Below are 13,339 nucleotides of genomic sequence, written 5' to 3' on the forward strand. Positions count from 1 at the left end.
TATATATATATATATATATATATATATATGTGTGTGTGTGTGTGTGTGTGTGTGTGTGTGTCTTTTACATAATTTGTTAAAACCATCACTCTGTACTTGCAGAATAATGTGAGACAGATAATATGGAGCTCATCTATTTCCTCCCATCTGCAGAATTGCTTCACTCTAGGTCAGAAACAACCAATCAGAGCAAAGAGGATGGCGTTAGCGCTGTCCATCATGCTTGTCTAAGAGCTTACACATTATTTACCTTGTATGTTTCCCACAGAAAGAGCAATAAAAGTACAATTCCTCTTAAATAATTATTGGCTTCTGTGTAAATAACCCACCCAGTGCAGTCCATTAAAAAACACAGATTTTTTTTTCATTGTTCTTTTTAGCTGAGATGTCTCCATTGGTTTCAGTAGCCATACATTCTTTAGACTTATAGAGATTTCCAGATCTTCCACTTTACTTATGAAGGAAAAGGGAGCCATTTCACATATTTTGGGGCATTAAAACCACCTTAGAGTTATGGTAAAAATGAGCCTTTCAGTGTCTGTAACGCTGCTGCTGCTGTTTCCTGCTTGGTGATGCTGCTGCCAGCATGTTGCATGTTGCCAGCAGAGGGCGTTCCAAAATGAATATCATATCGCTAAATCTGTGTTGTGTGAGCTGCTCTTGATATTCAAGATGGTACTGCAGTTTTAATAACAGCACAGATTTGCAAACACACATGCAGAAAGCAGTACTTCCAAAGTTGTTTTTTTCCCCCAGGTCTTTACTTTGTCCCATGTCCTATCATTCCGGTCGAATGGGAGCAACGATCGTCTTTGAATGGCTTTTGTTTACAAGTTGCAGTCTGGTTTAAAAAAACAAACAAAACAAAAAAACAATGAGAAAGCTAACTGCTCCAGAGACAGACATTTCCTGGTGTGAATTCATCCTTTGTTTTCCAAAGATATGAATACAATTTATGACTTGCAGATTCCACTGGCAGATTACTTAACAGCTAAATATTCTCTGCCAATGGAGCTAGTACTTTTTTTAAAATCAGTATTATTGAATTATTTTCTTGCAACAAGTTGCTATATCTTGCTGAACAGTGTTTTGTCTTACTTCAAGTTTACTATTTGCACTAGACACTAGACCAAAAATACTTGGTGAAATGGTTTGATTTGGTGTATTTGCAGTGTGTTGGTCTGGTTCCACACACGTGACCCAAATGAATGATTCATTACACTCCTGCAGAACCTGATGACACATTGAAACGCTAGTTCAGTCACTAATTTGCTTTGATGGAACAGGGAGACGTCTAAGCCAGGGCGTCTCTCCAGGACCGTTGGCGTGTTTTCAGATGTACACGAAAAAATGTGAACTATCCCTTTAACAGGGGCCTGGAGGTGACAAGTTTCACTTCACTGAGAATGAATCCATTGTGGCTCAGTTAGTCTGACAGAGGTGGGTATCTTGGGGGGGGGGGGGTTCCCGCCACAGATGGGTTGTTAAACGTTTGCAGCTGCATTTCTAATCTCTGTCACAGCAAACTGTTAACGATTTGCGCAAAAAAAGAGGCAACTGTGGAATAAAGCTGTGATTTTTTTTTAAACACCTCATTACACATGTACACCGCTCCTAATAGCATGTCGTATTACAAAGTGGGATCACTGTAGACGCCATCACAATGGCAGCATTACCACGTGAAATCTGAAATATGTCTGTATCCCGATTCACCAGCAGGTTTCACTTTTCAGGTGTGCTCTTTGGGGTGTGTAAAGCTCGCGCTGTTTTGTGTGCCTTTCATTCTTCCTACCTGAGAGACGGGGGGCGGCGGGGGACAAACTAGATGATGCGCGCGTCGGTTCGCCGTTATTATTTCCATATGCTCTCACTTAAAACGGCTGGCTAATCCCCGGTCACACGCCAGCAGCGCGCTCGGGATTATCTGTGTTTGTTTTCTCACACCGAGGAGAGATTGTGTTAATCTCTTCAGAGGGGAAAAAATAGAGAGATGGAGAAAATTAGAAAAAAAAAAGAAAAAAAAAGACAGAGGGTCAGACCGATGTCTTGCCCGTAGGTTTAAAGAAATAAAAGGAAGCTCGATGGGTGGAGCAAGATGGTGACAGAAGGCAGGAGACAAGTGACAGAGGGAAAGGGAAGATGGCAGACAGAGTCAAAAGGGAGATTTAGCAGGCTCTTTGTTCTCTCAACTCTGCAGCTGGGCTTGTTGGCAGAAACGTCCAAAGCTGTGTTTGTCATCAGACAAATGTGATTTATGATCTTGATTTAGAATGCAGGAAATAAAAAGAGAGAGGACGAGCTGCCAAGGACGGCAGGGCGCAGCACTCACACAAACCTGTAAAAAGCACACCGCGATGATGAACACACACGAGAAGGGGGAAGAGGAAGGATATGCAAAATTCTTCTTCATTTACATTCGAGCGAAATCTTTATTCCTTTAATTTTTTTTCACTCAGGTCTAGTAGAGGTAGAGAGAGTCATCACCTTGCTAATTCGAGATCCCACCTTGTAGTTACGCACGTTAAAACCGTTCGTGCCATATGCGCGCGCGCGCACACACAAACACGCGGTGGAAATTCGCGCGTGACCGTGAGCGGCCCTCTTCCAGGAGAGCCGTATTATGTTCTGCCAGTCTAGCATGCGGGCTAGCTAATTATTTTCTGCTTACTGTGAGGCGAATCTGAAAGGGAAATTGAATAGAAATTAGAATTTCAAAAACGGGACTGTTGGAGCATGACACCACAGGACGCGGGAAGGTCACACTTGTGGAGCGCGTGGGCGTGAAAACACGAGAGCAGTTTGAGGAGACGGTAAGCTGTCTGCGCTCGCACGAGGGCCACGGACCAATTATGTTTCCTCAATGTCAATCTGTTGGAGGCTCTTCTGCCTAAGTAGATGATTATCTGTAAATGTTCGCAAAACGGCGACAAGATACGCTCTTAGACTTGCTTGTTTTGATTAAAGAATGCCGCTGAGTGTAATGATCTTCCTGCTAAAAGTGTATAAATCAGCTAATTCCGGGTAAATGGAATCAGCGAATGTTGTCTGTAACTGCACGGTGAACTGGTTAAATCTTTTAATTATCAATGTTATTAATTAATTTTCCACTCAGCGATCAGGCTAATTTCATTGAAACACTTGAATGAAAGCATTAAATGTCTGATGGCAAGAGATGGATGTTTATCACGAAACGAGAAAGGAAGTGAACTTTTAAATGTGTCTCTTTAAGGTTGTATTTTTCTTCCACGGTGACATTTATTTCGGCACTGCACTGGTCACTTTTTTTTTTTTTTTTTCTTTTTTTTTGGGAGAGTTTTATTTTACTTTTCATTCAGCAGTGCTGGAAAAATGTCAGAGGGAATGGGACTTTCAACAAGAATACCTGATTTACTTTGTCATCACTAATAAAACGTTCAAAAAGTTATTTAGCATTTAAATAAACTTGTTTTATATTAAGTTGAACCAAAAAAGAAAATCAAGTTAGCCTTGATTCAACTAGATAAATATAAATTCATAAAATTGTATTTATTAGATGGACAGCGTTTGAAACAGTTTTATAATTCGAAACTTTAAAAAAAAAAATCCTTTATGTAGGTCTTATTTTGGCCTGTATTATTGAATTTATTCTCTCTGGACTTAAAGGCCATGACTAACTTCAAAATGTTTCCTTCATATGACTAAACCTTGGCTAAGAGAAAGCTAAAAGATCTGTGCTATAATGATATTTATGCTAAATTTGACGTCTGCCAGCTGATTGTCACAGCTAACATTGCGACTCATCAGACCAGGCTTTTTTTTCGCTCAGTTTGGTTGAACTCGTGTGAATTGTAGCCTCCGTTTCCCGTCGCACCAGCACCAGCCTTGGTCTTCTGCTGCTGTCAACCATCTGCTTCAAGGCTCAGTGTCGTGCGTTCAGAGATTCTGTTCTGCACACTTCATTGTTGCAAGACCTTATTTGTGCTACTGATGTCTCTCTATCATCTGTAAACCATCTGCTCGTTCTCCTCTGACATCGAGACGTCGCAAGGAAAACATCTTCATCCTCGCAGCTGCCACTCACTGGGTGTTTCCTCTTCTTCTTTTCCTCACACAACCGTGTGGGATTTCTGATCCTTCAGAAATCAGACGTAGACGCGTTTCAGTTTGTGTTTCAGTGCAATTGCAGGAAGCAAGTTCTCAGATTCATTTAAAAAACACGCTGTTAGTTCATTTCCTTGGCATGTTGTTGTCAGTCTAAGAGGCAGATCTGCAGACTCAGGAAGGTCTGAACTGCTCTGGTCAGTCTTAATGATTTTTCAACAGTTGCAGACGCTGAAACTGTTCAAAATCACAGAACGAATGGTGGAGCTTACCGAGCAGCCGCCAAAACATAAAGCTGAAGGCAAGCAGAAGAGGTCAACCGGCAATCGCTTCTTAAAATCTCTGCAGTGTTCATAAATCATAACAGCAGACATATTAACATCAATGTTAGCATTAGTGGTATATAATAGACTCGGTTATTATAAGTATCTAACTATATAATTAGTTTAATTAGTTTTTATGCCTCGGCTCTCTTCTGGAAATGAGTTGTGAAACATACAGCCACATTGTTAAATTACAATTCTTGAGCCTCTATTTCTGGAGCGAAAGGTGTTCAAAATCATGTGTTTGAGAAGAAACACAGACATATTTTGACTGTGTTTTCATCTTGTTTGATCTTTACGTAATGAGGAAAAAGAAGAAATAGGATTTACAAATCCCCTTACTAAGCAGCCTTGTACTGTGAAAGAAAATGTATTTTTTGTTTTTTGTGAGATATCTACACTAAAACTTGCTTTTGTGCTCCATTTGTAATGAGATTTACTGAGATCTACCTCAAAATTCAGTCTGGCTGCCATATGTATAATAAATAGTGCTGGGTGCAGCAATAAACTCGTGCATCTCAACAAAGTCAGCTTCCAGTCACAGGGATGTCTAAACGCATGAAATGTTCACTGAGGACAACAGTTTGCAAATCAAAATAGTTTTTTTGTTTCCAATGTTGAACATCTTTGCCAGGTTTGTGTTCCTGCTTTTAAAATGAATGGAACATTGCATTTTTGAATTGAAGAGCCATTAATCTGCAGCTTTGACTCAAAAACTTCACCGAACTATTTAAAATTTGATCACAAATTTGGTCTCTGTTTAAATTTGGCTCCATTTGTTCTTATTTTGAAAGTGTTTCCTTGTGCTGCTGCTAAAAACAAAGTGTGCTGAGTACTGCAGCTAGAGAGCTCTTGTTTTTACCAGCTGTCAGTCAGTGTTAAATTGAGTTCGACATGAATTTGAGCAAATATTTTCCTTCTTTGTAAGATGTTTGGTCACTGTTTATACTCTCCTGTTTGTGTCGCCTGCCTAAAGTGACGGGTCTTATGAAACACCCGATCTTGTTGCTCTTTTTGTGCCGTGTGTTACACACTTCAAACAAGGAATCACATCTGCAAACGTGCGTTTGTGGAGGAGCGTGCGCCGTTTTCGCAGTGAAAAGGTGGTGAGTATTAAAATAATGAGGGAAATAATGTATTTATTTTCCTGATTCATCACTGCTCCCTCCGCTCATTTGCGCCCTAACCAGCTCCGCCGCGGCAGCTTGAGGAGCGCTCTTACTGGCTCCCCTGCAGGTTGAATCAGGCAAGAATAGCGAAGTTAGAATGTCGTGTTTACCAATTTTAACAATCCCTGCTGTTCTTTCTTCCTCAAGGGTTTTAGCTGTTAGAGAATGCTTGTTGGTATATATAGATTGTGCATAAATTCTTGGGAAACTGATCAGAAATATGCAAAAGTCAGCTTTTGTTGATTTTATTTTTATATTCTTCCCCTCAAAGGTTCCTTCTGTGGAAGCATCTTTCTGTCAAAGACTTTTTTTTTTTACCTTCTTAAGTACATAGATGCCTTCCTGCTTTCTCATTCTGCACTTCCCCTTCCACATCGGTGTTAAATTAATATTAAGAATTTAATATTCCTCTAAATCACTGCCTTAGCCTTGGGTGAAGGTGGAGATCTGAGGGTTAATGAAGTCTGCGTTCCTGCTGCCAATTTCAGGTTGTAAGAGAGACATCTCCGCCCGCAGCCTCGGGGATGCTCTGGTGCGGATCTGGCTTGGCTTTCATGTGTGTGTTTTGTTCTTATAGCACAAAATCCTGGAAAGACCCCTGCTTATCCGGACTTCTCGTACAGTGTCTTGCAAAAGTTTTCATGCTCTTGGAACTTTCCCACATTTGGCCTCTTTAGGGCCTCGACCGACAATGTGTTTGGTAGAGATTCGGTATGAGAAAGTGCTGCATAATTGTGACGTTAAAGGAAAGTGACGTGTTCTTTTCACATTTTCTTATTATAACAACAACAAAAAAAATCGTTAAATTGTATCATCTGCATTCAGTGCCGTTTTCTGAGTTCAAGTCTTAGTATGCGGGATGTTATTTCTGTTACCTAGCAACCCAAGTGTCGCTTCAGGACGTTTGGTTTTACCGCTGTATGCATTGCACAACGGCTGCTGGGAAAGACGAGCGTGTTGTTGTTGACTTACCATCCAGACACCACTCACTGCATTCTTGTTGGTTGTGCAGGAGGCTCCACTTCTGCTTTTCAAAGATGTACAGTTGCACAACTGGGGTGGTGAGCAGCAGCTCATTTGATTTTAAAGTGACAAGAGGCTCTAAAACGGAGCTCAAAATAAGCCGAATGGACCAGACTAAAATCTCATTATCCAAGAATGGTTTTGTGCAAAATAATGTAATAAACGTTTGGTTGGACCTATCCTGACCTGTTCGAGAAACCATAACAGGTCACCTGTTCAGACTAGACGGAGAATGAGCCGTTTCAATAAAGTGTAACCTTTGGGGGATTCAATCAGACATACATAGTTGGACGGATGTAAACCTCACACGAGCTAGCGGTGGATAAACCCATAGTACACCAGAATAACTGTTGCAGCGCCTGCATGGTAACTGATTCATGTTGGGGCCCATGAGGGTAGGAGAATGTGTGCGCTGCGGTTTGACACACACACACACTCTACAGGGAAGGAGAAAAAAAAAGATTAGAGTTGGTTGATCGGGGAATAGGTGATGGAGTGTGTGAGGTGGTGACGGAGCGGCGGCGGAGTGATGGAGCTGGATGGAGGGAGGGGGTTGATGAGTGTGCGCTCACAGTGTAAGTGACACCTCTCCTCCTTAGACAGATTGTCTCGTTCTCCCAGTAATGTGGGCCCCGTTAGAGCGCATTTTCCCTCCATCTACCCTCCTTCCACACATCCACTCCATCATGATCTCCGTCTCTCTGTCTTCCATGGCAGCTCTTTTTGTTTGTTGTTGTTTGTTTTGTTTTTTGTTTTTTGCCTCGGAGAAGCTCTGCACATTGCCTCCACTGTGCCGTCTTTCTACTCTCCCTTATTTTTCTGCATAATTTTTAATCAATCCCGATTTCTGTCTAAAACCACAAATAATTTTATGTTGTTTTTTGTTTTATTTTTTTTGCACTTCTTTACAGCTCAGAATGTGGGGGAAAAAATAAACACAGAACAGAAGGAGAGAATATCAATACTTATTCTTCTGACTGGATCACATGAGTGATTTTTTTTTTCTCTCTGTTTTGCTGACAGTGGAAATTCCACCAGAAGTCCCGTTTAAAATTCATCCAACATGATTTATTTATTAATTTTCCTTTTCAGCCAATCCGACCGAGACGAATCAAAGACGCAGCCTCAGAAGAAGCACTTGTACACCCACTCGTCCCTCAAACAGATATTCTGAACCAGTAAAAAAAAAAAAAAAAAAACGTGTTGCTTTTCTGAAATTTAATCAGCAGCAGGTGCATGACGGTGGGAGACAGTAGATGTGTGTGATTACTCGTGCGTGCCTGTCCCCTCGCTAAGAATCATCTCGACGAACCAGATCAGAGGCTGTCTCTTCGCTTCAGAGCCGCCGTGCTAGCAGGAGAGCGGCGCACAATCACACGGGGAGACCTCAGAAAAAAAAAAAAAGAAACAACAGAAAAAAAACAGGCTTCATAACTTCTCTGCCCGAGCCTCTATCCCAAATGAAATCTCTTACACCTGCATAGATGCAACTATACAAGGGAATTTATAATGCTCCTTATATCCAGGTACAAGTCTCCATGGTGATGGTGGAGTCTCCATGGAGATGGAGATTGTCTTCTAAACTAGGGAAGCGTTGTTTGTGAAAAATAGGGATGGGATGCTTTCGTTTGCGCTTTCATCATCGGAAGCTCTAATGTTTATGGAAATGATCTGCCGACGTAACATCTGTACGGCGCGGCGGATGCTTTGCAGTTCTGCAAAGAGTGCAACTTAACTTCTACCTCTGAAACGAACCCTGCCAACACTTTTGTAACTTTTTATTTTTATTTTTTCCATTTAAATGCAACGACATGTCTCAGAGTTTTTGGCAATACTGCAGAAGCAAACAACAGGCTGAAACCTCCAAAAAGGAAAATGTGGATAAGCGGTTCCACTGTGCTGCTGTTACTCACAGATGAGTCACAAATACCCAAACATAAGCTACTAAATATGTAGCCGCATCAGTGACTGAATATTGAAGATGCTCTTGCACTTTGTGCCAGGGAATACGTCGCCAATACTGGATGGATCAATACTAGATGTCACATTGTTGGATTTAAGCCATTCCGTTGTGCTTCCTGTTATACATTTAGCGTCGCCACCTGGCTGGAAGGTAAAACTCTACTCCGTTCTGAAATCTTTTGCAACTTCTAAGTTGTCTTTGGTTGTAATTGGTCTTTATTTAGCTCTTGATGATCCATTTAACCAGGTTTACTATCCGTGGGGAAGTTGTAATGGTGTGCTCAGCGAGGGGTACGGCTTTAGTTTTCCTCCACACGCGACTGTTATTTTGAAAACCCGAAAATATGGCCTTATAGGTTAAAGCTTAAAACTTCACAGAAGAACTTTGTTATGGAATCTCTAAAATTATAGAAGTTTGTGATTAAATCAAGCACAGGTGTCTCGTCACAATAGCAAATTTCGCCGGATAATAAATCACCCCAGAAACGAGACCATTTTCAAGTCATGTATTGATAATGGCATAATAATGCAAGTTTGCCTTCTTAAACTTACATTTTTTCAAAAGCACTTAATGCAACTGAAAGATATTTTAAATATCCAAAATCAAAAACCAATAAAAACCACTCACAACCAAAACCATAGCTAATATGGATTATGAAGAAGCTGTAAGTAAAATTGTAGTTAAAAGAATACTAATCAGAGTGGAAATGATCGAGCTAATTAAAATTAAAAATTTGAATAATGACTTGTTGTGAGGGGCTTCCCGGTAGAGTTGGTTACAAGTGATTTTATTTAGGGGTATCAGACCAAATGAGTCTAAATGCAAATGCATAAGGAAGCTGCTCCTACCACTTCACACCAACACATTGAGGAGTTTTTGCCAGCGCAGTGGGAAGAAAACAATGCTAACGCTAAAAAAGGAGACAAAACTGGATTGGCTGCTCAATGCAGCGCTGCTAATCTCACAACTCCCACAAATACTCGCAGCTTCTTGGCAGAGTTTTTCCTCAGCTATACGTTCTCTAGTCTCAGCGTGTCAAAAAATATCCAAACATCAACTCGGAGCGACACGAGCAAACATGTAGTCACATCAGTGGCTGAGTTCTGAAGAGGCTTTTTAACTTTTGAGTGTCAGAAATCTCATTGGCGATACCGTAGCATTGCCGCCTCATGAATGCGTTTTCTCACTTCACACACACACACACACACACATAAAAAAGCCCCCGCCACCATCTGAGCAGCCGCCCGCCCACAACAACCTTCAAAAGAAGCCTCTTTAGAAATCCAAATGTCACAACATGGAAGGTAACCGTGAGATTATTTCCCTCCAAATTGTTCCGAGCCGATTCTGGATGTGGCCACTCTCCCTCTCTGATGTGCTGATACCGTTCATTATGTGCCGTCTCGCGGATTTCGATATGTAATTCAGCAGCCGTCCACGGATAATTTGGTGTGAGAATTAGTTCAAATGAAAGCGCAGTCTGTTGGATCTGATGTTTAAAACATTGGTATTTATGCCTTTTCTTGCTACTAAGAAGAAGAAAAAAACATTAGATGTGCTCATATTCTTAAATCTTTTTATTTGGGCATTTTTCTAACCTTTTTTTTTTTTTTTTACGTTGCTCTCCCCCCCAGCCTGTAGACTATGAGAGCCATACTTTATATTCCTTCTCAGTGGAGGTCCTCAACCCCATAGTGGATCCTCGTTTTCTACGCCGAGGCCCCTTCAAAGACAGAGCTTCGATCCGAGTGGCTGTGCTAGATGCTGATGAGCCCCCGAGGTTCTCCCGATCCAAATACCACATGGACGTGTCTGAAAACTGCCCCCCGGCCTGCACCGTGGGCCGGGTCAGCGCCGTGGACCCCGATACCGGTCTGACTAATAATATCAGGTAAGGCATAAGGCGTCTAAATGAAATGCTAGTGATGTTTGGCTTTGTTTTTGAGAAACAAAACCAGACAGTTTTTTTTTTCCTCGATTAATAATTGTAGGTCAAATATATGGAAGAGCATATATTTGATGGCCAATGTAAATAAAAAGGAATTCTGACTTTTTACTTTACGTTTCAGGCAAAGTGCCTTTTTTTTTTTTGTTTGGCACATTTTATGCACACATTTCATGGAAAAAAAAGTCAAATCAGACTTTAATCTAGGAATTCTATGATGGCATATTGGGGCTAGATGGTAAAAAAATAACTCAAAAAGAAGAGTACATTTCCACTAAAACAATCAGAATTTTTTAGATTAATCTCAGGAAGTTTTCTAAAAACAAAATAGGAAATTAGAATTTCAAAAGTTGAAGAGATTTGACTTTTAAAACTGTAAAATTTCGGTGGTTTTTGAGGAACATTTTTAGATTAATCTGAAACTTTCTGAGTTGACTGGTGGAAATGTACTCCTCCTGAGTTTTTCTAGCATTTTTATTTATTGACTTTTCAAACTCAGAAATTAAAAAACTAAATTCTTGAACATCTTTTGATGAAATTTACTCCTTTTCTTTCTTATGTACAATGGGCATATTACACTGTGGTAGCTAAGGGTTGGGACGCCAGGATGGAGTCACAGCAAAAAACCACAGAAGCAATGATTTAGGAAAAGCACAAAGTATTTAATGTTAGTGGCATCATCAGCTATGGCCTCTGTGGACTCGAGATTAAGTATAAAAACAAAAGCACAAGGCCAGCACCAATTTGTTAATGGAGAGAAAAACAAGTTTATAGCATCAGTGGCTCTCAGTGGTTATATCCAGGATTATGAAATAGCTAAGCACATGAGTTCTGGACCAGGGGTACTTTCCACAGAAAGAAAGTCAAGAAAAGTACACAAATTCAATCACACCAGTAACTTTCTCAGAAGCACTAGACTTGGTGTACTTTCTATAAGAAAGAAAACAAGGAGGGTTCTCAAAGGTAATGGCATCAGTACTTCAGTCAATACATTCATCCACAAAACAGATTGGTAATCACATGAGCCAGGTGCACTTTCTATACATAAACTATGTGAAAAGGTTCTGTCCTTTAACTTTCATTTGTGGGAGATCATGACTTAAGAAGTTTAAAGAAGTAGAGAGAAATAGAAAAAAAAAAAGCAAATCAACTCCAAAAAACCATGTCCCAATTAAACGCAAAAGCACTAGGAGTGAAGATGTGGGGAAGAATGATAGCTGGTATATTGCTGGAGATCTTTTGATAATCCTTTTCACTTCAAAAAAAGCCCCAATCTGCCATGATAATCTCCCCATATTAATTCTTTGGCCATTTGAATGCCGTCCTCCTTATCGCTCCTTCACACACTTGCCCCGGCCGCTTCTTTCACTCCGCGCCCCGCTGCCAACTCCGCTTGCTTCCTTCCTTTTGCTGGGGCACTTTTTTTTATTTTTTATTTTATTTTTTTACCCCTCCTCATCTCCCTCACCTTTCTTCTGATAACTTTTTTCTCTCTTTCTCTCTCCGTTTCAGATTCTCAATAGACCCCCAGTCGGATCCGGAGGCCCTGTTTCGTATCAGCCCGGAGACCGGCCTCATCACCACGGCGATGGAGCTGGACCGCGAGCGGGAGCACTGGCACAACATTACTGTCATCGCCACCCAGAGAGGTCAGAGGTCACATTGCTGCGTCACTAGAGCGTTTTTTTCTTTACCGGGTTATTTCTTCTACCGAAACTATTATTTCTTTTAAACCCCAACACCTGCACCCAATGACGACTAAGAGGTTTAGCGGAGTAAAACTCGACGTCGTACAATGTCTGAAAAGCTTGCCATCCTTTGTGAGTTGCAGCTCGCTAAGCGGCTTAGCCTTCAAGTCATCAAGCCGTGAGGGGGATGCTGTTTGGCCGCAAGACCGATTTGTTACAGCGTGCCTGAAAATCAGTAGATCTATACGGTGTTGGTTATCCGACGCCGCAACAGATCCCTTCCCCACAGGAATACGAGCTAACTTGCTGCATTAAAGCAGCAAATTAAAGACGAGCATTGCTTTCCTGGCACATTGTGATTGCAAAATGGGAATGATAAACAACTACGGGGTCAAAGTAAGTTATAGAAAAAGAGTCTGGCACACCACAGGTTGTACTCCAGAGAAGAAGAAAAAAAAGGAAAAAAAAAAACAGGCATCTGAAGTCGATGTCGTGGAGCTTACAATCATGCATGAAAGGTAATTTTGTAAATAGATGTTTTCGAGTGATTTGTTTTAAGAAAGCAATAAGTGCCAGCGTAGAGCCTTTCGAGTAATTTGCGTTGTACCGCCTAGTGCCAACACACACACAAATCTCCTGAAAGCTAAACAGTGCATTAATATGCTGCAAAGTCACGCATGCTGTTTCTAATTCCATGTGCGAAAGCATAAACAATGCAAAATTTTATAAAAAAAAAAAAAAAAAAAGGAACTTCTGTGCATAAAAGTACTTCAGCCTTTTCACATTCCTTTATGTTCTATTAACAGACTTTAATGTTACTTCGCTGGGCTTTGCTGTGGTGGACCAACACTGAGTTGTGCATATCAATGAAGTGGAAGGAAAATTCTACGTTTGTTTCAACATTTTGTTCAAATGAAATCTAAAAAGTGCGGCTTGCATTTGTGTTCACCTCGCCTTAGAAACGAGCATATTTGCTCATTCCTCTCTTTACCCAACAGCTCAATTCAGTAACATTGGACGGAGAGAGCTGTGAACATGTTACAGAGTCAGGCTTGGACTTTGACTGCGCCGTTCTATGTTTTGATCATATAGCTGTGGCTAGATGTTTGGAGTCACTGATCTGGCTCAGGGATCCATAGTGGATCTTG

The 13,339-nt window shown here is 40.9% G+C and overlaps 1 protein-coding gene across 1 annotated transcript in view; it reads left to right on the forward strand.

Annotated features, from left to right (window-relative positions):
• LOC106962769 (uncharacterized) overlaps positions 1 to 13,339 on the forward strand; it is a 53,725-nt gene that overhangs the window by 11,279 nt on the left and 29,107 nt on the right. Inside the window, exons 3-4 of the mRNA XM_015057382.1 lie at positions 10,193 to 10,449; positions 12,016 to 12,152. Coding sequence (XP_014912868.1) covers positions 10,193 to 10,449; positions 12,016 to 12,152 — 394 coding nt within the window. The remainder of the gene's footprint in view (positions 1 to 10,192; positions 10,450 to 12,015; positions 12,153 to 13,339) is intronic.

Source organism: Poecilia latipinna, unplaced genomic scaffold (assembly GCF_001443285.1).
Source record: "Poecilia latipinna isolate Pla-1442-1.1 unplaced genomic scaffold, P_latipinna-1.0 Scaffold1458, whole genome shotgun sequence".
Lineage (NCBI taxonomy): Eukaryota > Metazoa > Chordata > Actinopteri > Cyprinodontiformes > Poeciliidae > Poecilia > Poecilia latipinna.